Source organism: Pelodiscus sinensis, chromosome 22 (assembly GCF_052426305.1).
Source record: "Pelodiscus sinensis isolate ZL-2025 chromosome 22, ASM5242630v1, whole genome shotgun sequence".
Lineage (NCBI taxonomy): Eukaryota > Metazoa > Chordata > Testudines > Trionychidae > Pelodiscus > Pelodiscus sinensis.
In genome coordinates this window covers 600,939-627,347 of record NC_143073.1, presented here as the reverse complement: position 1 = coordinate 627,347, position 26,409 = coordinate 600,939, and the positions used below count along the sequence as shown (strand labels likewise).

At 58.7% G+C, this 26,409-nt stretch overlaps 2 protein-coding genes across 3 annotated transcripts in view; one reads left to right on the top strand and one right to left on the bottom strand.

The window, feature by feature from the left end:
- The window catches only part of COPA (coat protein complex I subunit alpha), a 44,628-nt gene extending 25,367 nt beyond the window's left edge, over positions 1 to 19,261 (bottom strand). The window contains exons 1-10 of the mRNA XM_075908334.2: positions 19,129 to 19,261; positions 17,714 to 17,827; positions 16,371 to 16,444; positions 15,922 to 16,002; positions 14,644 to 14,720; positions 12,570 to 12,679; positions 5,678 to 5,787; positions 4,809 to 4,908; positions 3,997 to 4,132; positions 381 to 463 (exon numbers count right to left, since the gene is read on the bottom strand). Of these exons, the coding sequence (XP_075764449.2) occupies positions 381 to 463; positions 3,997 to 4,132; positions 4,809 to 4,908; positions 5,678 to 5,787; positions 12,570 to 12,679; positions 14,644 to 14,720; positions 15,922 to 16,002; positions 16,371 to 16,444; positions 17,714 to 17,827; positions 19,129 to 19,168 (925 nt within the window). The 5' untranslated portion in view covers positions 19,169 to 19,261. The remainder of the gene's footprint in view (positions 1 to 380; positions 464 to 3,996; positions 4,133 to 4,808; positions 4,909 to 5,677; positions 5,788 to 12,569; positions 12,680 to 14,643; positions 14,721 to 15,921; positions 16,003 to 16,370; positions 16,445 to 17,713; positions 17,828 to 19,128) is intronic.
- Positions 19,262 to 19,282: 21 nt separating this feature from the next.
- The window catches only part of NCSTN (nicastrin), a 32,974-nt gene continuing 25,847 nt past the window's right edge, over positions 19,283 to 26,409 (top strand). The window contains exons 1-3 of one of the 2 annotated variants that reach the window (XM_075908336.2): positions 19,283 to 19,413; positions 20,420 to 20,524; positions 25,216 to 25,339. In XM_075908336.2, coding sequence (XP_075764451.1) covers positions 19,350 to 19,413; positions 20,420 to 20,524; positions 25,216 to 25,339 — 293 coding nt within the window. In that variant the 5' untranslated portion in view covers positions 19,283 to 19,349. The remainder of the gene's footprint in view (positions 19,414 to 20,419; positions 20,525 to 25,215; positions 25,340 to 26,409) is intronic. The other variant, XM_075908337.2, reaches the window with a different exon arrangement.

Below are 26,409 nucleotides of genomic sequence, written 5' to 3'. Positions count from 1 at the left end.
CGACACCCGTCTCAAGCGTCGCTGCCCAGCCGGGCTATTCCCACGCACTCCCCACCTCCTGGACCGCTTCTTGCCTCCTGCCTGACCCCGGGAGCTCTCTGGGGCGGGGACTGTCTTTTCTCTGTGCACAGCCGCTAGCACCGTGGGTCCCACACCACGTCTGGGACCCCTGAACACCATGGCAGTGGCCCCCAACCTAGGTACCGGCGTGGGCCACACACGCAGTCTCTCCGCGTGCATCGAGCTACCTCCAAGAACATACTACCTGGACGGCCGAGGGGTGTAAAATCCCGCTCAACCGGCACGTGTGATGGGACCCCTTTGCCCCGCTGCCCCACCCCCCCGCGCCACCAGCCGGAGCCTGGAAGGATTCTTCCCACCTGCAGCAAAAAGGTTGAGGTTGGGGTGAGCAGCCAGCACCCAGAAACGATCGTGGTCCCGGCGGAAGGTCTGGACGCCCGTGCTGGGGGGAACGAGAAACAAGACTGAGCCGACGCCTCGGTGCCAGCGCCACTTTGAGAAGGAGGTCAGAATAGACGTGGCGCTCGCGTGGCAGCGTGACCGCAGGCAGCCGGAAGTCACGCCCTCCAGCGGTGTGTCTGCACGCAGCGGCCTCGCGAGAGACCCCGAGCCCCGACACCGCGCCGGCCATGCCCCCCCGTGACAAACACCCTCCAGCGGTGTCTCTGCACGCAGCGGCCTTGTGAGAGACCCCGAGCCCCGACACCGCGCCGGCCATGCCCCCCCCCCGTGACAAACACCCTCCAGTGGTGTCTCTGCACGCAGCGGCCTCGCGAGAGACCCCGAGCCCCGACACCGCGCCGGCCATGCCCCCCCCGTGACAAACACCCTCCAGCGGTGTGTCTGCACGCAGCGGCCTCGCGAGAGACCCCGAGCCCCGACACCGCGCCGGCCATGCCCCCCCCCCCCCCAGTGACAAACACCCTCCAGCGGTGTGTCTGCATGCAGCGGCCTCGCGAGAGACCCCGAGCCCTGACACCGCGCCGGCCATGCCCCCCCCGTGACAAACACCCTCCAGCGGGGTGTCTGCACGCAGCGGCCTCACGAGAGACCCCGAGCCCCGACACCGCGCCAGCCATGCCCCCCCCCCAGTGACAAACACCCTCCAGCGGTGTCTCTGCACGCAGCGGCCTTGCAAGAGACCCCGAGCCCCGACACCGCGCCGGCCATGCCCCCCCCAGTGACAAACACCCTCCAGCGGTGTCTCTGCACGCAGCGGCCTTGTGAGAGACCCCGAGCCCCGACACCGCGCCGGCCATGCCCCCCCCAGTGACAAACACCCTCCAGCGGTGTGTCTGCACGCAGCGGCCTCGCGAGAGACCCCGAGCCCCGACACCGCGCCGGCCATGCCCCCCCCGTGACAAACACCCTCCAGCGGTGTCTCTGCACGCAGCGGCCTCGCGAGAGACCCCGAGCCCCGACACCGCGCCGGCCATGCCCCCCCCCAGTGACAAACACCCTCCAGCGGTGTCTCTGCACGCAGCGGCCTCGCGAGAGACCCCGAGCCCCGACACCGCGCCGGCCATGCCCCCCCCGTGACAAACACCCTCCAGCGGTGTCTCTGCACGCAGCGGCCTCGCGAGAGACCCCGAGCCCCGACACCGCGCCAGCCATGCCCCCCCCCCCAGTGACAAACACCCTCCAGTGGTGTCTCTGCATGCAGCGGCCTTGTGAGAGACCCCGAGCCCCGACACCGCGCCGGCCATGCCCCCCCCAGTGACAAACACCCTCCAGCGGTGTGTCTGCACGCAGCGGCCTCGCGAGAGACCCCGAGCCCCGACACCGCGCCGGCCATGCCCCCCCCCCCCCCCCCCCCCGTGACAAACACCCTCCAGCGGTATCTCTGCACGCAGCGGCCTCGCGAGAGACCCCGAGCCCCGACACCGCGCCGGCCATGCCCCCCCCCAGTGACAAACACCCTGCAGCGGTATCTCTGCACGCAGCGGCCTTGCAAGAGACCCCGAGCCCTGACACCGTGCTGGCCACGCCCCCCCCCCCAGTGACAAACACCCTCCAGCGGTGTCTCTGCACGCAGCGGCCTCGCGAGAGACCCCGAGCCCCGACACCGCGCCGGCCATGCCCCCCCCCCCCCCCCCAGTGACAAACACCCTCCAGCGGTGTCTCTGCACGCAGCGGCCTCGCGAGAGACCCCGAGCCCCGACACCGCGCCGGCCATGCCCCCCCCCAGTGACAAACACCCTGCAGCGGTATCTCTGCACGCAGCGGCCTTGCAAGAGACCCCGAGCCCTGACACCGTGCTGGCCACGCCCCCCCCCAGTGACAAACACCCTCCAGCGGTGTCTCTGCACGCAGCGGCCTCGCGAGAGACCCCGAGCCCCGACACCGCGCTGGCCATGCCCCCCCCCCAGTGACAAACACCCTCCAGCGGTGTCTCTGCACGCAGCGGCCTCGCGAGAGACCCCGAGCCCCGACACCGTGCCGGCCATGCCCCCCCCCCCCCCCGTGACAAACACCCTCCAGCGGTGTCTCTGCACGCAGCGGCCTCGCGAGAGACCCCGAGCCCCGACACCGTGCCGGCCATGCCCCCCCCAGTGACAAACACCCTCCAGCGGTGTGTCTGCACGCAGCGGCCTCGCGAGAGACCCCGAGCCCCGACACCGCGCCGGCCATGCCCCCCCCCCCCCCCCCCCGTGACAAACACCCTCCAGCGGTGTCTCTGCATGCAGCGGCCTCGCGAGAGACCCCGAGCCCCGACACCGCGCCGGCCACGCCCCCCCCGCCCCCCCAGTTACAAACACCCTCCAGCGGTGTGTCTGCATGCAGTGGCCTCGTGAGAGACCCCGAGCCCCGACACCACATTGGCCACGCCCCCCCCCCGCCCCCCAGTGACAAACACCCTCCAGCTCCTGATCAGACGGAGCAGCCTAGGGCAAGGCGGCGAACAAGGCCGGCCTAGGCAGAGGAGCGGGGCTGGGTCTCACTCCACATATTAACAGTAAAGAGCTGTGGAGTGGATCCAGCCTGGGTTCTCCTGGTGCGGAGCTGGGGCTCTTGTGCCCCAGCGACAGGCGACACCCCCGGGCACCTTCCTGACTCGCATGACAAAGGCCAGGCAGGGCTCAAGGAGTGGAGAAGACTCCGCCTTTGCCCTTTGCCCACAGAGACAAACCACGCAAGGGATGGGATTTCTGCGGCGAGTCCTGGGCAGGACCAAGGAATAGCTGAAAAGACGGAGGCAAGAGCAACCATCTTGTACAAAGACTAGTGATGCTGGCGTGTAGACATTCACCATTAACCAATAAACCTGGGCTCATCAGTTCACCCCCCTCCCCTCCCGCTGCCTCTGATATAGAGGCAGCAAGGCAGGGACTGGCTTTTAAGCTGGCCCCACACGCCTACCAGCTCCCATGGGGCCGCCTCTTCTCCCTCCCCCCATGCTACTGCCTCTGATAGAGAGGCAGCAGTGCGGGGATGGGAGGGCAGGCGGGAGCCGGTACACGCAGGAAGCCAGCTTTCAAGAGGGCTCTCTGCGCGTACCCACTCCCATGCCGCACGTACCCAATCTGCCCGCCCCCTGCACTGCTGCCTCTTACAAGCCGTCTCTCCATGAGCATCAGCTCAAGCGTGTAAACGTGTAACCGCCAAAAATGTCACCAGTTACACGCTGACAAAAGTAACCGTCTGTTACCATCCTAAGAGACTGCGTCTTGCTCCGCTACAGTCCTAGTCCGTTAGGTGAACGCTTGCACTTGCTAGGAAGCAGCTCTGCTCGTGCTCCTTTAACGTGCTCTTCTGTGACTGGCGGGAAAGGCGCCGTTCACCCCATTCAATAATACGCTCTAGCGTCCTCACTAACCGAGCAGCAATGAGCATCTCCTGCGACTCGTCCGCGACAGGCGCGGCGTGCTGCAGGGAAGCGTCTCTGAAGCGCTCAGAGGCCGGAATTCACCACCTGGTACTTGCTCGGCCTGAAACACCAGGCCCATCGGAGACCTAGCTCAGCAGCGCACTCACCGCTTCGACATGTCCCAGACACGGATGCTCTTATCCTCTGAATTGCTGAGGATCAGCTCCTGCCGTGGGTGAAAGACGGCGCACGAGACGTTGTTGTAGTGTCCGCGGCAGGTGTCAACCTCCCAGGCCTTTGACTCTAAAACAGGAGTGGAAGAGAATGAGACGGGGCCACATTTCAAAGCTCTTGGTGTTCCTGACGCATAAGCACCAATATCAAAGGGAGCCCAGGCCGCTGGGCACCACATACGGCTCCGACCGGCGCCTTTTCTCCAGCCCAACGCCCTGCCCTGCGACTGGAGCAGCACGACTGACGGATGCTGTGGCAGGAGAACCGGACACCCCAGGAAAAGGACAGGGAGGGGCTGCTGTCCAGAGGGACGGACGTGAGTGGGGCCACGGAGGGCCGGGAGCCCAGGGCAGAGCCCTCCCGCAGGGTGGCCGCTGGGAGTGGCCAGCAGGGCGGGGGTTCCCATGTCTTGCCTGCCAGCACACTAAGTAGCCCCTCCGCTGCAAACCCTTTCCCCCCATCCTACCTTTGGCAACTGTGCCGGGGGAGGGAATGCCCCTGGCGCCCGGGGGAGAGAAAACACCTGTGCCAGATGGGACCCCCACCCTGAGCCTCTCCCCACCCCCCCAAGCCTCACTCTCGTGCCGTTGCAGCCTCCGTCCGGCACTTCCCCAGGCCTGCCCGGACTCCCACCCCCTCCCCAAGCCCTCTGCCCCGAAAACCCAGCAACGCCAGTGTACACATAAACAAGGGCCCCACTCCACTCTCCCTTCTCCCTGGGGTGCCTTTTGGGGCTGCTTCTTACCATTCATCCTCCAGATCTTCACCTGCCGATCATCAGCCCCCGACACGATGAGAGGCATGGTGGGGTGGAAGGCGGCCCAATTCACCCCACGATCGTGGCCCTGTGGGGCGGGAGAAAGCAGTCTCACCTCAGGCCCAGCGCTCCACGAGGCCAGCACGCAGAGATGGGGCAGCCAGAGAAAATGCTCCAGCAAAGAAGATACAGACTCCAGGAAGTGCTAGCCCAGGCCTGCCGTGAGCTCCGACGGTCTTCATTCCAGTGGGCTGACCTCCATGGCCATGCCAGGCGCTTGCAGAGCAAGGCTGCACTTGCGCTATTAACTTCCGCAGAGCGCCTCCCCCCCACGCCAGCAATAGTGGGAGCCGATAACGGGACCCAGAGGGGTTTGCCACCATGTTATCTACCCTCCAGTAGTTGGATGGCACAGAAGACAACGTGCACTAGCGCCAAGGATGCTGCTGCTCCTCTGATGGCTTCCCTCAGGGGGCTGCAGCAGCGATTCATTAGCACAGGTGCGGCCCAGTAGCAGCGAGGGAGTGAAATCTCACTAGCCCACCTTCACTAGCCCTGAGTGGCGCCCCGCCCCATTCAGAACTGCTCTCCAGGGTCAAGAGCAGCCATGGATCTGCCACCATCACTGTCATTTGCACTGGACAGAGAGTGGGGTCCTGTCCTGGATCACAGCTGACGAGTTTTGAGATGTTAAGCTTTGGGGGGTAAGGAGGGCCTCGTTCCAAAGGAACGCATGAATTCACAGGGCCCCATCAAGTCTCTTGCTTTCCCTCCTTAGGTGTTTCTCCCGCTCATTTGTAAGACTGGGGCTATCCTACGTGGAATTGGACACACTGTACTGCTCACACACACAGTACCTCGAGAACATGCTTCACCACGGCATCTGTCGTCCCGAACAAATCCACTCCAGTTATTCCCCTGACATCCGACTCCACCGCCCCAGGAGACAGGTTCTTCTTCCGTAGGCCTTCGAGAGGGAGGGAGAAGCAGGTGTGGAGGAAGCAAACATGTGGTTACCAGACAGTGCACTAACCCAGACACGTAGGGTGGCAGGAAGGAGGAATTTTGAGAAAGGAGGGAAGTGAGAGAGAACGATCAAGGAGCCCTTCCTCTTTCCCCAAAAGCACAAGCTCAGACCAGGTGCACGAAGATCAAATGCTCCCAGCAGGCAGCAGTCACAGCTCAGCCCCGTGGGACTGATGAGCAGGGAGGCTACATTGGAGGCACACTGTCCCTCCGATTCCTCGCTCTTTCAAGACTTAATTCCCACTCTGAGCTTGCATCTTCAGGGGGCTTTCGCCTAGGCCAGTTTGGCAGCTGTTCTCGCTCTGCTCTCGGCTGTGAGCCAGGATCATCTGTGTGGACACTTGAGTCAGTTGTGACCGATACAGGCTTCCTGAGTATTCTGGAAAGTGATCGGGGAATCTACAAATTTCCCGAGGAACCATGGGCTGGGGAGAAATACGGCTCATCTGGATAGAGCTTGATTGACTGATGAAGTGGTGACAACCCACAACTTTAACGAGTCTTCACTGGAAGTTCAGGCCGGAATCCTCCAGCAGTTTCTCTGATCGTTATTACTGAACACACAAGAGTAAGTTCAGTCCCAGCATTCAACCAACCCATTTCCAAACGGTTCCCCTCTGAGGAGGGAACATCCTCTAGATTGTTTTAAAGCAAACCCACCAGGACATGCTAACCCCAGGCTGACGGAACCTTCCGCTTGTGGGACTGGCAGGCAGGATCGTGTCTGAGCAGGGGCTATGCTACTGAATCTGTTCCTCCCAGAGACCAGGCTGAGCCACTTTAAGGGCATGGCTCAGAGCTGAACCCTTGGGTAAGCCTTGGTGGGAGAACCAGAAACGGCCCCACCAGGGTGCTCTAAGAAACAGAGAGCAATTTAGACTGAGTCCTGTACCTGGCCATAATCTAAGGGTGGGAAGTGAGGTGTGAAACTTTCCTCCCGCTCCTTACGGGAACGGGCGTGTCTACATCCCTGCAGTGACAATTACAGGGACTGGTGTCTAGAGACAGCCACCTGTGGTATGAAACTCTCAGCGCTGTGTGTTGTGCAGGGCCCTCACCCTTCCTTCCAGGGCCACAGGCCATCAATGGGGACTTCCTATTTATACAGCAGGACAAACTAGCTGCTCCTCTGTCAGAAACTGACCTACACAGACCAGGGAGGAACTGGCATGTGTGCTGCCAAACAAAGAGCAAAGCTTGGGGATGTTAAAAGGCGGGGGGGGGGGGGGGGGGGCGCTAAACAGAGGAGTCACATGCCAAACTATCACAGACTCTTAAATAAAATACAGGCAGTCCCCGACTTACGCGGATCCGACTTGTGTCGGATCCGCACTTACGAACGGGGCTTTCTCGCCCCGGAGGTCGGGGCGAGAAAGCCCCGTTCGTAAGCTGCTCCGGTGCCCCTGGTCTGCTGGAGACTGTCTCCAGCAGACCAGGGGCACCGGGCGGGTTCCCGCGCTTCTGAGGCTTTGCCAGAGCAAAGCCTCAGAAGCGCGGGAACCCACCGCTGCTGCGGCTTCAGTCCCGGTGCCTGTGGTCTGCTGGGGACCGTCCCCAGCAGACCACAGGCACTGGGACTGAAGCCGCAGCCGCGGCGGGGTCCCGCGCCTCGAGACTTTGCCAGAGCAAAGCCTCAGAGGCACGGCACCCTGCTGCCGCTGCGGCTCTGCTCCCCGTGTCCCTGGTCTGCTGGGGGGGGGGCGCAGCTAGTGTGCCCCCCTCCCCCCAGCAGACCAGGCTTTTGTTTTGGACCCTGGGGCAGAGCAGCTGGGGCGCTGCCGATTGGTCCTGCAGCACCGCTCTGGGCACTACTGGACCAACCCAGCAGCACCCCAGCTGCTCTGCCCCAGGTCTTGATTCAGCCGCTGCTGGTCAGTTTCAGCAGTGGCTGAATCAGGACGCCTGGGGCAGAGCAGCTGGGGTGCTGCTGGGTTGGTCCAGTAGCGCCGAGGAGCGAGGAGCGGTGCTACTGGAGCAACCCAGCAGCACCCCAGCTGCTCTGCCCCAGGTGTCCCCAAGTCAGCCGCTGCTGAAACTGACCAGTGCTGACTACAGGAAGCCCGAGGCAGAGTTGCTCTGCCCCAGGCTTCCTGGAATCAGCCGCTGATCAGTTTCAGCAGCAGCTGACTTGGGGACGCCTGGGGTTCTTTAGTTGAATCTGTATGTAAGTCAGAACTGGCGGTCAGTTTGAGCAGCGGCTGAATCTGGACGCCAGTTCCGACTTACATACAGATTCAACTTAAGAACAAACCTACAGTCCCTATCTTGTATGTAACCCGGGGACTGCCTGTACAGGCGACTGAGATCCAGGACCGGACACTGACTCAGAACAAAGTGAAACTGACCCAACTGGTCGAGCCATTGCCCAGGGTGGGTGAAGTGCAGGAGAGGATCAGACCACGCTGGATTGGACAAGTCTTTTGTTTGAATTCTCGTCTCCTCAGGTGTTAGCAGAGCAGGAGAGATTTAAGACGTGGTTCCAATCTTTAGTGTCCCTTTGACAAGACCTGTAAGGTGGGTGAAACACTGACTCAAGTAGGTGCGAATGTTCCACGTGTGGACTCTCAGGTGCACACACAGATGGCTCCAATGACCAGGAGGAGCCAGACCCAGAGAAGTGGAATGACAGAAATTCAGAGAAGCTGTGGAAAGGGGAAGCAGAGGGATCTGAGAAGAGATACTTGAGCCTTTGACAGGCCAGCAGAATGGACTGAAGCGACGGGTGAAAAATTTCTGGGCTGACTGCACAAATCCAGAGGGAAGGCAGGACACTTGCAGAATGGACCAGCTTCCTGTGCCGCCCTGGGGAGCGGGAGAGGAGCGGAAGGGCTTGGAGCAGGACAGCTGTTAGGAAAGCACGAGGAAGGTGCCTGCACTTAACATGCTCAAGAGCGTCCCAGTAAGAGAGCAGATGCCAAGCGGAGTCATTGATAACGCAGGAAAGGGCTCTCGGGAAAAGGGCCAGGGCCTGACTGCACCCTGACAGCTCACGGAACGAGGGGGAGGAAGTCCTGCGGCATCAGGAGGTTTCTCAGTTTCCCTTTCCAGAGTGCAATGGCCAGAGCCACATACAGGCATGAGCCAACTGGAAGCTCAAAGTATGGACCCTGTCAGCGGCCAGGGCCGGAGCACCGAGGCTGCGGTCTCCTCCACTCCCAACCAAAGGGCTGCCGCCTACCGAAGGAAGGGTTCTGGGGTAACTAAAGCAGCTTCATTCTGGACTTATGATCCTTCCTCACCCCCTAAGCCATCGGCACTCACAGCACTACTCAGTGACTGCGTGCTGGCTGAGCTCCGGGGGTGTCACCACACGCTCGCTCGGGACCCCACAGTCATGTACTCAGCCCTGCAGCGCCCGTGCTGAGACTCAGCGTTACCCTGCACGTCCCCAGCTTCCAACAGCCTGTATTCCAGAGCTCCCCAAGAGCAGGCTGCTGGGCAAACCCCTCAGAGGCCGACTCCCTGCTTGGGGAGCTCTGCTAGGCAAGCCCTGAAGGACTCAGGGCCGCAGTGTTAGCTGGAGAGGAGGCAGGCGGGTGGAAGGGAAGCAGTTCTGTGCACTCCGCAGGAAAGCAGCCTCAGGGTATCAGGAAGAGGAAGGCAAACAGGCAGGAGGTTAGTTTGTGGACGCCCGAGTCAAGGTTAGTGACGCGCAAGAGCCCTGGCTCCCCAGCACACGGCACTGGCAGGACACGGCTTTGCATGCATTTTGACGCCGCCCTGGAAGCCAGCACATGCTGGCTACACTGACACTCGCTCTCAGGAGATCAGCAGAGGACCACCCCACAGGTTCTAACGTGGGAATGGGAGTTGGAGAACAATGTGAAATGGAAGGCCTCGATTCCCAGCACAAACACACCCCGGGTCCCCGCCCTGCCCTGCTCCCAGCCCTCTAAACCGGAGAGCCCTCCCTTGGGGTGAAAGCGCTGGGTCTCCACGGGCCACACGGGCCTTGGCCTCCCGCTGCGACTGCCAGGAAGGGTGAGAGTTGTGGGGGGAGGAGGTCTCTGGACAAGTGGCGACTAGGGGTATGTCTACACTAGTAACCCCTTACCTCGAATTAGCTGTTACTCCTCCTGGAATGAGGTTTACCAGCTAATTCGAGGTAGGGGTTACTTGGAACCTCCGTTTCACTGCTGCATGTAGACGCGGGCAGTTACTCCGGGCTAGTCAAATTCCAAAATGGCGACCACCCGGGAACATGCTAATGAAGTGCAGGATATTTAAATCCCACGCTTCATTTGCAATTTCAGTCACCCTCATTAGCCGCCCTAGTTGGAACGAGGGGGCTAGTGTAGGCATACCCCTAGGAGAAGAAAGACGACCCAGCAGCTCATTCCACTGAAATCAAACGACTAACATCCACAGTCCTTAGAGGGGCTGAGGACCCCCCCCACTCCCAAAGACAGTGGGGCGGCTGGGTCAGGGCTGGTTTTTAAGTCACTATCAGTGCCGGCCAGACCCTTGATTTGTAAGCTGTGGGTGCAGCTCCACGAATGACACAGCCTGAATGCAACAGAGGCCGTTCCCAATAGACCTGCTGTGTTGGAGCCAAGCGACCAAGGGCAGAACTCGTTCGGGGCAACCTTGCAAATCTCCCCCCACCCCACCAGTGTGTTCTGCTGGCACATGGCCTGGTGGTTTTGAAGTGGAGTGGCAACGGAATCAATAATTCAGCATCTGGATCACAGATGAGCTGCTCACATCTGTACCCTCTCCAAATGCCTTTGGCGGCAGGATCTGCTGAGAGCGCGTGCGGGTGAACGCAGCAGCGGGGTTACTGGCAGAATGGATGTTACACTCCCCATGCTGGCAATAGAGAAGGACAGGTTTGAAATATTCACAGCGCCTGTCCCCAGCTCTATTGTTGACACAGCTGGTCATGTCTGAGCGTGTACTACAAACACAGCAACCCCCAGTCAAAACTGCAATGGCCAAAGTGGCAGGCTGGGAAAAGGGCCCCAACTTAAGTCCTACAACAGCTTTCAAAGCAGTAACAGTGCTGGGACCAGACACCAGGAAAGGCAACACACAGACCTGTAGGGGACCAGTGACTCCCTGGACTGGCAGTCCTGGATTTGGAAGTAGCCCTGCTTCTCCAAAAGAACCGCCCAATTAAAGGGAGACAGCTGGACTGGAGTTCCTTTGCAAACTCATTACTACTTAAGACTGAAGGAGGATCTGACCTGGTTAACACATTACAACAGCAATTCCCCTCTCCAGAGATGCTCATCTCCACGCCAAATGGTGTGAATGGGCCTCTTCCTTCCTGACTTGATTAGTCTCATTAACACAAACAAACAACTTGGTTCTTAGCTGTGGCCCTGCTTGTGCAACGCCCACTGCAATTCACCGGAGGAAGTGGGCTTTGCCCACCAAAGCTCATGCCCTAACACAGTGGTTCCCAAACTTTTTGGCATCACGCCCCCCTTTTGATTTTTGAAAAACCCTCACCCCACACCCCCCCCAAATAGCAGCAAAACTCGTTGAGCAAAAAAAAAAAGGAACTGAACAGGGCAGCAAGATTTGATGGGGGGAGGGGGAGGCTGGGTCACCTCATTCCCCCCTCCCCCTGGAATTTCTTCACGCCCCCCAGTTTGAGAACCCATGCCCTAACACATCTGTTAGTCTCTCAGGAGCCACAGGACTCCTGGCTGTTTCTCTCCTTTAGTCACTTATCTGCAATTGCTTCAACTCCTGTAGGTAGCAGCGAAGCGACAGGTTAACCGGTAAGCATCACCTTCAACGGGGAATGCTTACTGGTCCTGCAGGGGCTGGAGCAGCTCCCTGCCTTCCACGGGCAGGGTACTGCTCCAGCCGGGCAGGGGGCCCACTGCTGACAGAGGCTGCTCTTTTCCGGAGCAGCCCCCATTCGCAGTGGGTCCGGGCACCGCACTGGTGGGAGGAGCGGGCACCGGGAGCCGGTGGCAGCCCCAGCCTCACTCGAGTGGTCCCCAGCCCTGATCCCACTTTAGTCGGTTAACCAGGCAAGCAGATGGGTAACTAGCGCTGAACCGGTGGGATTTCACGTCCCACAGATGTAGTGCAGCCTTTCCTGAGGGGGCCTTCTAACGTTTTCCTAACAGTCCCGAGCCAGCCCTCGCAGCACGCCCTGCCGGACGGGTAGAACCACAGATGCCACCAGTGCTGCTCTGCACCTGCTCGTCTCTAGCCCACACTGCATCCTTGCGACAGGGACCCCAGAGGACTGGCTGCCACTGTGCTTAGTGACCTCTTCTTCCACCTGCTGTTTAGCAACAGCTGGGGGGCAAAAACTCAGCCCGCTCCCTCGTCCCCAGAGAAGCCCTTTGAGGGATGCCCAAGAGAGGGGGACGCATCCCTCAATCACCAGGATTTTGCTGCCTCTGGATACAATGCTTCTCAAGGGATGAGGGTGCCCTGCAGAACCCCTCTCTCAGCCTGCAGCTTCCCCTCCCTGGCGGCAAAGCAAAGGCAGCCAAGTGCCTGGGCTGCACCATGTCTCAGGAGCAATATGCACCTCCCGCAGGGCCTAGGGAATCTAGCTGGCCATCCCAAAGAGACTGAGGGGCATAAAGCCCCAGCAGCGGAGACAGCGATTACGCTCCGACGCCTTTGGGGCCTGGCTCAGACTCATCGGTAGCCCTTCTTGGAACTGGATAGTTCCCCCCACACTTTGCTTTCAGCGACTGCAGTTTTGAACTGGGCTTTGTTGCTGGATACCCCTCGACTTGGGCAGCTCACCAGAAATATCCCAAACGCGCACGGTCTGATCCAAGCTGGCCGACACCACCAGGTCCTCGGAGGGATGGAACTGGGAGCACATCACATAGTGGTTGTGTCCTGTCAGCACGCTGCACAGAAGGGGAGAGAAGACACCGTTTCAACGTACAGTCTCACCGGTCCTGACATTTCAAAGCAGAATCTAGCAGGGAAGCTGGGGAGGGTGGGAGGGAGCAAAGCCATAGAGGGACATTCCTGGGAGGGAGGAGGGAGGCAACTCAGCAAGGCAGAGAGGGAAGAAGAAATAAATCTGAAGCATCACTTTGTAGAGAAGCATACAAGAGATAACGTACATTGAGGCCAACACTTCTCCACATGAATAACTATCAACGCTGATGCAGTTACTAAAAAACCTGGATAATTCTCACACAAATTTTCGGAAGACAGTTTAGGCTGCCAGACTGCACAGCCCACCACAGTGAACCAACAAGAGGAAGAAAAAGAGCAGAGAAGACATTTCAAAAATCCTCCAAAAACTCCTCAAATTCCTCAGAGTCACCCCTTCTACTACCCACAGCCCATGTACCTCCGACACCAAACCAGGCAGACTGCAATTCAGAAAAGCCACAGCAACCCTACTTTAATTCTTGGAACACACCACCTGCAAGCACAACCAATGCTGAAAGATGGCTGTGGGTTGTTCAGGATGAAGGTGGTGAAAAGGAGGCTCTACTAAGGAAACTCATCAGTGGAGCGTTCACGGGATACGTAAAGACGGGAGCGTTTTTCTTTCATTGGTTTCACAATCTCACACACTTAACTGAAAACAAACTCCCCCGCGAATGCTACTTAAAAAAGAGCCCGACTCCCAAAATGAGGAGATAAAGAGGGAATGGAGAACCTGACCTAGCGCTCTCGCCAGTGGAGGAATGGAGGAAAGCTCCACTCGTCAGGATCACTTTACAATGGACAAAGCTTTGGCAATCACACTGGAGGACATAACCCTGCACTGACAAGAAAAATGAACTAGATGGGACTTCAGAGGCTATTTACATAAGAACGGCCAGACTGGGCCAGACCAAAGGTCCATCCAGCCGTGTCCTGTCTGCCCTCAGTGGCCAGCGCCAGGTGCCCCAGAGGGAGTGAACACAACAGGGAACCATTGAGTGATCCATCCTGTCTCCCATTCTTAGCCTCTGACAGAGGCCAGGGACACCATTCCTCCTCATCCTGACTGACAGCCATTGATGGATCATGAATTTATCTAGCTCTTTTTTGAACCCAGTTAAAATTCCTGGTTTTCACAACTTCCTCTGGCAAGGAGTTCCACAGGTTACCACAAAGAAATACTGCCTTGTGTTTGTTTTAAATCTTCTACGTATTAATTTCATTTGGTGACCCCTAGTTCTTGTGTTATGGGCGCAAGTAAATAACTTTTCCTTATTCACTTTCTCCACACGAGTCATGAGTTTAGAGATCTCTAGCATGTCCACACCCCCAGTCTCCTCTTTTCTAAGGTGAAACTTCCCAGTTGTATTAATCTCTCCTCGTCTGGCAGCTGTTCCAAATCCCTCATCAATTGTTCACCTTTTCTGAACTTTTTCCAATGCCAAGATACCTTTTTTGAGATGCAATGACCACACCTATGCATAGTATTCAAGATGTGGGCGTCCCATGGATTTAGAGAGAGGCAATAAACTATACTCCTCTTTATTCTCTATCCCTTTAATGCTCCCTAACATGGTTTGCTTTTTGGCTGCTGTGGTGCACTGAGCGGATGTTCCCAGAGAACGATCCCTAGTGACTCTAAGGCCTCTTTCTTGGGTGATAATAGCTCATCGAGTAGCCCACATTCTATACCTATATGTATAGTTGGATTCTGCTTTCCAATGCGCGTTACTTTGCATGTTATTTCTACCTCATTTCTAGAGCCAATTTAAAAACAAATCTAAAATTGTTGGGAAAAGAACTTCTGTTCTTTCAAATATGACCAAAACGTTGTAGTGAAAGACACAGTTCAGAGAATTTGACCCTCCGTTCATTTCTAAGATTCGAGACGACTGGTGTCTCCGCAGTGACTGTTGCTGCTTTTTACCAAACACAGGTTCTGGACTGCCAGTTCCAAACCCGGATCGTCTGATCGTCAGAAGCACTCAGGATCCAGGGGTATTCCTAGAAAGACATGTGACAATTAACAGCTGAAACTGTAGTCTCCACCCTCACGGTTCCCTCCGAGTGGTTTGCCACGCAGCCAGAGAAGCCCAGAGGCTTTCTAGGTCATTGGGCCAGCTGCCCCAGGCAAGAGTTCCAGCTCCACTGCAGAATCATCTCCCTTAAAGAAAAGGAGGGTAGAGAAAGTGACAGAGTAACTGAACCCCTGTAGAGCGCTTGCACAGGAAGTGTCCTGCCCGGGGGGAGGGGAGTGATACCTGGGGCAACCCCCCCAGTGGCCTAGACGCAGGATCCGGGGGCAATCCCCAAAGGCCACAGGCTGCTCCCCCACCCCTCAGCCCAGGGATTTACGGGGCGCCTGGCACAGCAGCAGCAGGGGTCCCCCATCACCACTGGACCCGGAGCAGTCCCCTCGCCGCAGCACCCTCCCAGCCGTGTCCCACTTCTCCACAGCAGCGGGAAGAGGCGCATCCTGGAGCTGTGGTGATCTGCTGAGAAGTCACGCCCCCCCGCCTCCACCGTGGTGAGCGCGAGGCAACACCTACCCTACTGCACTAGGCCCCCAGCCCCAGGAAATCCCACAGGTCTCGCCCATAGGAGGCTGGCTGCCACGGGGCCCCCAAAAGCGTGGGGTCTGGGGAGGCCGGCCCAAACCATCCTATGGATGGGACAGCTCTGCATGCGGGGCTCTGCCGCACCTACAGAGCATCAGTACAAACGTGCAACAGCGGGAATTACCAGGGAGAAGATAATGGACTGAACTGCCTTCAAAGGCGGTTCTCCCAAGGATGCCAAGATGCGCACCAGAGGACGGAGGCATGTTTGTGCATATTGCTGGGGCTCTTTCACTGAAAAAGGACCTCGGACTGCTCTGGGTAAGTGTCGTCTATTCACACAGGAAGAGCAAGAAGCTAGCCCACACGAAGAACGAAACACCCATCCCCATCGTGCTCCAAATGCCTTGGCAGGAGGAGAGACGCTCCTGGTGAGCTCTGCAGTTGGTGGTACCAACTGACCCCATAACAATTTAATATCGGACGCTCTTCAGAGCAGAAATCAGGCCTTCCTACGTTTGCGCAGCAGCCAGCACGTTGTGTGCACTAGATTTCTTCAGGAAAGAGTCCTACCCAGGGATGCCAGAGAGTCCTAGCAAGGAATATAGTGAGGCACAGAGGCGTGACATTAGAGTGGGAACACTCACGTGGTGGAAGAAGGTGGTGCGAATGTAATCCAGGTGCCCGAGGAGCGTGAAAAGACAGCGGCGCAGTTTGTAATTCCAGACCTATATGAGACAGAGGCCAGTGAGAACCACCTGCCAAACTCTGCCCAGCTCTCTTCCGCCATCCCATCTGGCACAGGAAGCTTTTACGCATCCCCCACCCTCCATGCTGGACTGGCCCATTTTTCATTACAGTTCTAGGCCTAGAATTGTAAACCCCTCAGAAATTGTCAGGCTTCATTTAATTACCCCCCATCCTCAGAAGGGCTGAATCCTGAACCCTCCTTTTCCTTTTTTCATCTCTATCCTCTCACCTTTTCCTCTCACAGAAAACTAAATTAAGGCACATTCTGTGCACATCTTTGTCAAATGCCCTGTCTCCCTTTGCCCACCATCGCTTTTTGAAGGGGTGGAAGGCAGATTTGATCTACCTTTATTTTGTAGTCATCGCCTCCAGAGACAAAGAGTGGCTGCTGTTTGTGGAAATCAATACCTCGGACTGGTCCTGCAGAAGGAAGAGGCAGGTGAAACGACGGGAGACAAACAGCTGTATACCAAGCCAAACTGACAGCCAGAACAGGCCCTTCCATTCAGAGCAGAACAATTCGAGCGCATCATACTTCATTTTAATCTCAACGTGACTCACAGAGGTCAAGGACACTTGAGCCTCTTTAATCTAGCAACCCTGGGAAACAGGATATGCTGGATTACAGATTTTGCCAGGCCAGGGAGGGCACTGCGGGCTCTGCTCTGGGCATGAGCGAATGGGATACAACGCACACATGGCTCGGTGCTTGATGCCACTCTGAGGCATTGCTATGGAAACGATGGGGAAAAGTCGCAGGGGAAGCACATCACTGCACTGCCATTACCCTGGCTACAGGGCAGGGAAGTGGCAGCACACAGAGCCGTTTCCTCCTCTGTCCCACACGTGTTCCTGGCTTAGGGACACCTGGAGGACAGAGGTTCCAGGGTACAACTTTCTAAGACCACATTTGCCCCAGGCCAGTGCAAAAGAGTTCTCTTCTGTGGGGTTATATAGCGACAGCACCATAAGACCTGATACCTCCCAGGCTGCTACGCCATAATAAAGTTATCATCATAAGAGTGCTGTGAAATATTAGCCCCAGTTTACAGCTGGGAAAGTACAAGCAAGAAACAAGCTATTTGCTCATGGTCACACATGAAGTCTGTGGCACAGTGTCGAAGCTGTAGAAACCATTTCATATTTAGCTAGAAGCCATCTTGTATATCAGAAACCATTTCAGCTTTTCTCTCAAGCACGTAGACCAGAGTGAACTTTCTGTCACCTCGTGAGAAGAGGCCTACAGGATGGGCTATTGGTATGTGTTCATTGGGCTGGTTGGGACAGGAGTTGCACTCCCTCGTACCTGTCCGCCATCTTGCTGATAAAGTTTTGTTTTTCCAAGTTTAATTGATGATTTCTGTAATTGGATGCCCTGACATCAGACTGTTTGGCTAAGGGTATAAAGATACTAGGATTGATTGCATTAGCCAGCCTTACTGGGCCCAGCTCTGCTGGGACCACGTTTGGCTCATGCTGTGCTTTCTTAATTAATAAAGCTGTTTGTTAGCTGCCTAAACGGAGAGGAGCGTTTTTTTGCTTCGACAACAGCTAGGACCTGAAGCCAGGCCTCCTGTGACTCAATCCAGGGTGTTAACTAAAAGCCCACTCTCCTCTACCTCTTCTCAGGAGCACACTATTTTCTGCAAAGGGCCTTCTGCCTTCTTCTCTTTCACGCTCCAAACTCACCATCATGCTCATCAAATTTGTCAATGAGGGTGCACATCCGGTAGTCCCATAGCTGGATCACTCCGTTGTGCAAACTCGTGAGGATCCAGGGCCGCTTAGGGTGAAAGCTGAGCCCTAAAGAGAGATGCAAAGTAATGAAGCTTTCAGTTAAATTCAATCACCGAAGACACTGAGAAGGTGAAAAAAAGTCAGGTGCCAGAACTACTAGCCACTTCCAAAAACCTTAGCCAAATCCCCAAGGGCAGGACACGCTGCCTTACATTCATAGGCAACCACAGACTTTTTAAAAAAACATAATTTCTAAATACGACTAACCAGACAACAACATGTATTTGACCATCAGTTGCAGGGGGAGGATAGAACTGACACTTTATAGGAACACCACCATCTACAAATCCAGGAACTACACCAGGAGCATTTCTAGCAAACTCCCAGCACAGCTACTGGCAGCAAGATTAGGGCTCTTCCCAACCAGAACTAGGGGGCTGGGTGTGGATTATTTACTTGGGGCTCAGTTTCTACACCCTTGTGACCCCGCTGCAGGCACGAGGGGGGTGTCTAACACTTCCGTGAACCTCCTCCCACGGGGAACAGCGCCGCCCCCGAGACAGGGGCCGTGTGGATGCCCCAGGGCTGTTATTGGGAATCACTCCCCCTGGGGCTGCCTGGCAGGGCCCACACGCGGGGGCTGGGCTGGACGGACCTGCAGGCTCCCTGCAGTGAGGACGCGTTGCTCCGAAACAGGCTCATTCCGTGTGGGGCGGCCGGACCAGACTCTGGGGCAGAGGGAGCTCGCGGGGGCGGGTGAAGCCTGGGGCCGAGCGGGCGGGGGGAGAGGAGGAACAGTGTCTGGGGCGGGGGGGTTGAAGCCCGGGGCCGGGGGGGGGGGGGGGAATCGCGCTGGGGCCGGGGGCTGGATGGGGCGGCTAAAGAGGAACAGTCTGTGGGGCAGAAGGGGCGGGGGGCTCGGGGGGGCTCGCGGGGGGGCTCGGAGCGGTCTCGGGGCGGGGGGGGGGGGGCTCGCGGGGGGGGGGGGTCTCGGGGCGGGGGGGGAGGGCTCGCGGGGGGGCTCGGGGCGGGGGGCTCGGGGGGGCGGGGGGGGGGGGGCTCGCGGGGGGGCCGAGGAGCGGTCTCGGGGCAGAAGGGGCGGGGGGGGGGCTCGGGGGGGCTCGCGGGGGGGGGCTCGGGGCGGCGGGGGCGGAGCGGTCTCGGGGGGGGGGGGCTCGGGGGGGGGGTCTCGGGAGGGCTCGCGGGGGGGGGGGGCTCGGAGCGGTCTCGGGGCGGGGGGGCTCGGGGGGGGGGGGGTCTCGGGGGGGCTCGCGGGGGGGGCGAGGAGCGGTCTCGGGGCGGGGGGGGCTCGGGGGGCGGGGCCCGAGGAGCGGTCTCGGGAGGGCTCGCGGGGGGGGGCTCGGTACCTTTCACCCGGGCCGACTTGGTCTCGAACTTGGTCAGCATCGCGGCTCCCGCCCCCGCCGGCCGGACTCGCCCTCGGCCTCGAGCCTCCACGTCGACCCCGGCGCCGCTTCCGCTTCCGGCACCACCGAGCGGGCGGCCTCCGCAGGGCAGAGCGGCGCTTCCGGGTGCGCGCGCAGCGGGGCCATGCCGGGGCCGGCCGGAAGCGGAAGCGGCGGCGAAGATGGCGGCGGGGAGGGGAGCGGAGGCCTGGCTCGGCGGGATCCTGCTCTGCGCGCTGGGCTGCGGTGAGGCGCGGGGCCCTCCCCTGGGGCGGGGGGGGCGGCGGCAGGCGCGGGGCCCTTCCCCTGGGGCGGGGGGGGGCGGCAGGCGCGGGGCCCTTCCCCTGGGGCCGGGGGGGGGGGCCGGCAGGCGCGGGGCCCTTCCCCTGGGGCCGGGGGGGGGGGCCGGCAGGCGCGGGGCCCTTCCCCTGGGGCCGGGGGGGGGGGCGGCAGGCGCGGGGCCCTTCCCCTGGGGCCGGGGGGGGGGGGGCCGGCAGGCGCGGGGCCCTTCCCCTGGGGCCGGGGGGGGGGGGCCGGCAGGCGCGGGGCCCTTCCCCTGGGGCCGGGGGGGGGGGGCCGGCAGGCGCGGGGCCCTTCCCCTGGGGCCGGGGGGGGGGGGCGGCGGCGGGCGCGGGGCCCTTCCCCTGGGGCCGGGGGGGGGGGGGCCCCGGCAGGCGCGGGGCCCTTCCCCTGGGGCCGGGGGGGGGGGGCCGGCTGGGGCGCGGGGCCCCCTTCCCCTGGGGCCGGGGGGGGGGGGGGGGGGGGCCGGCAGGCGCGGGGCCCTTCCCCTGGGGCCGGGGGGGGGGGCCGGCAGGCGCGGGGCCCTTCCCCTGGGGCCGGGGGGGGGGGGCCGGCAGGCGCGGGGCCCTTCCCCTGGGGCCTCATGGGCTCCCTGTCTTGGCTTGGGGCAGCCCAGTCTGAAGGAAGGTCTCTGGAGGGGCGGCTGGACTTGGCCCAGTGGGGGGGGGGGGGGCAGCTAGGATCGGTTGAAGGAAACAGACAATTTCCTCTCCTGCTGGGAGGGGGGGGGGGGTCAAGTCAGCATCAGGCTGGTGATGTTCCTGTCCTGGGGTGTTGGCGGGTGGGAATTGGTTGCTTCACAACTTAGCTGCCTTTCATTTTCACCCTGACCGGACGCCTTTTACTTTCACCCAGAAGTCAACAAGACCTGTTTGAAATTGAAGTAGTTCTTTTTACTGAACAAGTGGCTGTGATCTCTTATTTATCTTGAATTGTGTTTCTTTCTCTTCAGGTGTCTGTTGGGCCAATTCTGTAGAGAGGAAAATCTATATCCCCTTAAACAGAACTGCCCCATGTGTTCGTCTTTTGAATGCCACTCATCAAGTAGGCTGTCAATGTAAGTGTTGTTAATAGTGATTTTACTTTAAGTTGTAGAGGCAGCCACCTTTTTCACTGGGGGTGCGTTTACACAGCAGGGCTTACCTAGGAATAAGCTACGCAAATTGAGCTACATCAGTGGCGTAGCTTAGTTCGAAATAGCTCATTTCGAAATTGGGAGTGTCTACACTACACTTATTTTGAAATAGAGCACTCTTCCTCCAACTTCCCTTACTCTTCATACAATGAGGGTTACAGGAGTTGGAGTAAGAAGTGCTACAGCTTGACAGTATTTTGACATTATTTCGAAATAACCACCTGCTGTGGAGACACGGACTAAGTTCTTTCAAAATAACATTACTGTGTAGATGTACCCTTGGAGAACACTAAAAATGTTTGTTTCTGGTTTCTGAACTCCTTTTAGTTGGTCAAAGACTTTTTGGCAATTTAGTGCCAAAAAGCGAAAGCCATATACTTAGTTGTGATCACATTACAAGCCATGTGGGAGATGCTGTCACTTCACTGCTTCTCCTGTTTCCCCAACCTCAAGTGCGTCAGAGATTCTGAGATTGGCCTAAAATCATTAAATCAAGGCTGCAATAAAATTCTGAGAGTTGGGAACACTCTTTCTTTGATGTGGGGCCACTTTGTATATGCAGCCCAAAATTGCTTTGATCTCTCTTGTTGCTGTGTGTAGCCTATGGCGTTAATCTGCTTAATCACTTAAAAGTATATGGATTTATTAGTATGGTTTTAATTACTATAGTTTATAGTAAGTTTATATTGGCAATGTGCCTGCAATGCAAGGGGCTTACAGCCACGTTCTGTCATGCTGTGAAGTCCTATCACAGTCGTACGTAATTAACTTAATATCCATGAGATGTTAGTAGATTTCATCATATTCAAATAGTAAACCTTTGAGCTCTGGTGAAATCTTCTTTAATGTCTTCCCCAAAGCAAGCTGCTATATGCACTGACTTGTCCCTCTGTAGTGCAAGCCTCTCACTGTGAAATGTCTTTCAATTTTTTTCTGTAATGTGATTTTTTTGTCCATTTCCTTGAGTTTTGTACAGGCAAATTCTGATTAACTTCAGCACGTGTAGGTACTTCAGTAAGATGACCTGCCTCCCATGCTGCTGTCGGTCACGTGTCCTGTGTTCCTATGGAGTTGGTTCCAGAGTGTGTAATCAGTTGAGCATCTTCCCTAGCACATGCTTTCCTCTGTCCAGCACATTATTTTAAAACCCTCGTGGGCTGAGGTTTTAGCTTGTTCATGTTGTGCAGTGGTTGTACTACAGGTTGGACCTCCTTGGTCTGGCATCACCAGGACTGACCAGTCCCTAATGAGAGAATTTGCTGGACTGGGGAGGTCTCCTGCCCCCGGCTCCCAAGCCCATCACCTTCTGCTGGCAGGCTGTCCCAGCAGGCATCATGCCTCTCCCTCCCTCACCCCCAACCTGACTGGGTTGCTTACCCAGCTGCTGCTGGCTTCCTGGTCAGCAGAGGCTTCAGCTCCTGCTGTAGGGTTCCAGCCCAGCACATCTGGGGTCAACCGTGGGGCTCCAGGGGGCTGCTGTGGGGTTCTAGCCCTGGGGTTGCTGCGGGGTTCTAGCTCGGCCCCGCGCTCCAGCAGGCTGCTGCCGGGCTCTGACTCCACGGTGCTGTGGAGCTCGACTCCAACCCTGCACTCCAGGAAGCTGCCTGGGGACTTGAGTCCTGCTCTGCTGTGGGGCCCTGACCACAGCCCCAAGCTCCCAGGCCCTGCTGTGGGGCTCCAGCCCCACAACAACCCACGCTGCTGCAGGACTCCGGCCTGGCCCTGCGCTGCTGCTGGAGGCTGCCGCGGGACTCTGGCTCTGGTTTTGCGCTGCCCCAAGCCAGGCTGCTGACCCTATTGCCCTGGCCCCGGCCGTCCCTCCTGCCCTTCGGCTCCCGGCTCTCTGGTCCAGGAGCATGTGTGGTGATGACGGATGTTGCCGGAGCAGAGAATGCCGCTTTTGGAGGTTTGTGGGGTTTGGGGATGACAAGGGCAGGGTGACAGGGAATGAGCACTGGTCTAACAGACTCCCTCCGCTGCTCTTGGTGCTGTGAGAAAGGGTTTCCTGTGACTCAGCGTTTTGTTAATTTGTGGTTGAGTCTCGTGGTGTGTCCTTGGAGTGAGCTGTGCTTCCAAGCGAGCCCTGACAGCAGCAGTTGAAGAGCCGAACAGTTGTGCATGGTCTTCCACCCTGCTGTAGGGGGTGCTCCCACTTTTTCCTACCGTGGTGTGAGCCACCTCTTAATACAGATTGTTGTAGGGGCACCTCCTTTCTCAATCCCATAATACTTAGTACTGTGACAACTACAGCAACTGCTGAGCAGGAAAGGTGATCGTGTCTGTCTATCTTGAGCTGTGTCTGATGCAGTAAGTGCTGCTGGAAAACGTTAAACTTGTCTTTTTATGCCAGTCCCAGTTTGTCCTGCTCTGCTCTCCCCTGCACAAGGCTTCTCTGCTGCATGGACCCCTCCTGGCTCACCGCACGTTCTCCCCTTCTTGTAGTTCTCCAGATGAGCTCTAAGCTGATTTGTCCCCTTTTTTCCTTGCTGTTGGCTGGCCCCGTGTTCCCGATGAGTTAAACACTTGGGCTCCCACCCAGGAGAGATTCAAGTGCTGCCCAGCTGATCAGCGGGGTGCCCGCATGTGCATCTACTGGTAGTGCACATCTGCACATGCCTTGGTGCACAGAACAAAATTTGTTCCATACATGGATGAAAAAAAACTCGAGGGAACACTGGCTGGCCTCTTCTGTTTCCTCCTTGTGCTCCCCATCACTGTGTCTCTTTTCCCCTGTACGCAGGAATGTTCATATTCAACATCTTCCCACTTGCCCCAAGAGGCAGGTGTGTGTTGGGGTTGTTTCGGCCTGCTGTCTTGGCTCTGCACATATGACAGAGGCCGCAGAGTAGACTTTGGCTGACCTGCCCAATAAATCTACAGACTTTGTAGTGAAGGCCTGTGGTCCGGTTTATTGCCGATGAAGCACTGTCCTAGCTCCCTGGATCAATGTCTGCAGTTACATTAGCACATGTGTGCCTGTGACAATGGCTGCAGCCCAGTCAGCGCTGGGACTTCCCAATGCCCCCTGGCCTGGCCAAAGGCTCCATTGCATGCGTCGGTACAAACACGTTACGTATTGCCTCGCTGACGTCGCTAGGTAACATTCGCTGGGCAGCCTGTAGACCCACATCTCTGTCCGTCATCCTGCCCTTATCTTTTGGGTGCCTCTTCTCTTAGGGAACACGTTGGTATCAGGGTGCTCTGACCCGCCCTGCTAGAATGTCTGTGTGTGAGTGTCCTGAGCTTACACCTCTTAGGGATGTTTCTGCGCCATCCGCCCTGCCTAGCTCACAGCCTGACTTGGCTTTAGAGCAGCACAGTTTTGACCGCTACTTTGGCCCAGACCTCTCAAGCACCTCGTATGTGTTAGCCTCTCTTAGGAAGGGCCAGACCAAAGGTCCATCTGGCCCAGTGTCCTGTCTGCCCACAGTGGCCAGTGCCAGCTGCCCCAGAGGAGTGAACAGAACCGGGAATCGAGTCTGTCGCCCGTTCCCAGTTTCTGACAGCAGAGGCCAGGGTCAAACAGGCCAGGGACTCGGGTGACGTTTAATTGGTTGATGAGGCTAAAGTACATCAGACTGTTCAGATAAAATCTGTGTTAGAAGTGCAGGTGGTTATTACAATCTCTACAGAAACTTTTCCTGTGGGGCAACAGTGACATCATCGCGACACCGTGTCGTCCCGCCCCCCAGCCTGAGCAGAGTCCCCAGAAGGGGAAGCAGCAGCCATGGCTTCGGGTTTCCCCGCCCTCCTTGGGGGCGCCCTAGGCTCCCCACTGGCCCTCAGCTCCCCTGCAGGAGAGCCAGGGGGTGGCGGCGGCGGCGGCGGCTCCTCCCTGCGCTTTGGGACCCAGCGGGGAACCGCCACCTCTGCCTGGCCTGCGCTTGGGCTGCCACCTGCCTGGTGCTCCAGCCTCAAAATACCTCCCAAGATTGGAGCCCAGCGTCGTGTGTGGGGACTGCTTCCCCGCAGCAGTGCACGCACTTCCCCGCAAGCCAGATCTGGGGCGGAGCCTCCGGTTTCCTTCTCCCTCTCCAAGGAAGCCGGCTGGCGCTCCAATCTGGTGGAGGGGGGCACGAGGCTGGAGCGCCAGGCAGGCAACAGCCCGACTGGCCAGAGACAAGTGGAGGCGGTGGTTCCCTGCGGGGTCCCAGAGCGCAGCGAAGAGCCACTGCCGCCATCCCCTGACTTGGCCCTGGCCCTCCTCCAGTGGCCAGAGGGGGGCCAAGAGACCAGGGAAGGGTGTAGGGGGAGGCAAGATATTGGGGAGGGGGCTAGCTGAGAGGCCAGGCTTGGCTGTGGCCAGGGAGGGGGGCCCGAGAGGCCGGGGCTGGCGTGGCCCCAGCGCCCCCTGGCTGCCCCCAGTGACGGGATTGGCGAGCATCGCGAGCAGGGGGCACAGTCCCCGAGTTGTCTCTTTCTCTTTCAGACAGTCACTTAGGAGACCGCTGTGCTTTTTCGTCGTTAGTCAGCTTGTAGCTGAGCTGGGTGCGTCCGTTGCTTCTTCCCACTAATCCCGCTTGGCCTGTCCTTCACGGAAGTGCCCAGGAGGTGTGCAGCTTTGAGGGGAATGGATTTCGGGGAAGCTTAGAGCACTTTGTCATTCTCTGCAGCCTCCATGAATGGGGACACTGGAGTAATCCATGTGGTGGAGAAGGACCAAGACCTGAACTGGGTGCTTGCAGATGGACCTCATCCCCCGTACATGGTATTGCTAGAGGGGGAGCTGTTCACCAGGTGAGGGCCCCCGTCCGGTTCAACTCTGCTGACACAGCGGGAGCCCAGCTTGCAAACGGGTGGCCTACGTCAGTGGCCACAGATCAAGCACCTGTGTGTTGAGAGCAGCCACATCTGGAATCGTGACTTCCCTTGCGAAGGGTGCCTGGTTTTGGCAGTGCCTCCGTGACACCCTTTGTTGGCTGCAGCAGCCGAACGCTGAAAACCAGACCTTGTGCCTACGTTTAGAGAAATAAACTAGAACGGGCCATATTCACGTGCGTTAGTGCACACTGAACCTCACTAGTCCGGCGCCCTTGGGGCCTGAGCGGTCCCAGATGAGGGAATTTGCTGGACCAGGGACGATCCCTGCCTCCGGCCTCCTCTGCCTTTGGCCCCGCTGCTGTCCGGGTGACACGGCTGCCGCAGCACCACTGCCATAGCAGTTGTTCGAGCACCACAGCTGGCACGGCAGCACACAGCTTTAGCCCCAATCAGGCTGTCGACCTGCTGCAGCCCCAAGGGGGCTTCCCCTGCTGGTCTGCTGCAGCCTGGCATTACTGCCAGCCGGGCTGCCGCGGCTCTGTCCCCGCTGCTGGGCTGGTGCACAGACCCCACTGGGCTTCCGCGGCTCTGTCCCCGCTGCTGGGCTGGTGCACAGACCCCACTGGGCTTCCGCGGCTCTGTCCCCGCTGCTGGGCTGGTGCACAGACCCCACTGGGCTTCCGCGGCTCTGTCCCCGCTGCTGGGCCGGTGCACAGACCCCGTTGGGCTTCCGCGGCTCTGTCCCCGCTGCTGGGCTGGTGCACAGACTCCGTTGGGCTTCCGCGGCTCTGTCCCTGCTGCTGGGCTGGCGCACAGACCCCGTTGGGCTTCCGCGGCTCTGTCCCCGCTGCTGGGCTGGCGCACAGACCCCGTTGGGCTTCCGCGGCTCTGTCCCCGCTGCTGGGCCGGCGCACAGACCCCGTTGGGCTTCCGCGGCTCTGTCCCCGCTGCTGGGCTGGTGCACAGACCCCGTTGGGCTTCCGCGGCTCTGTCCCCGCTGCTGGGCCGGCGCACAGACCCCGTTGGGCTTCCGCGGCTCTGTCCCC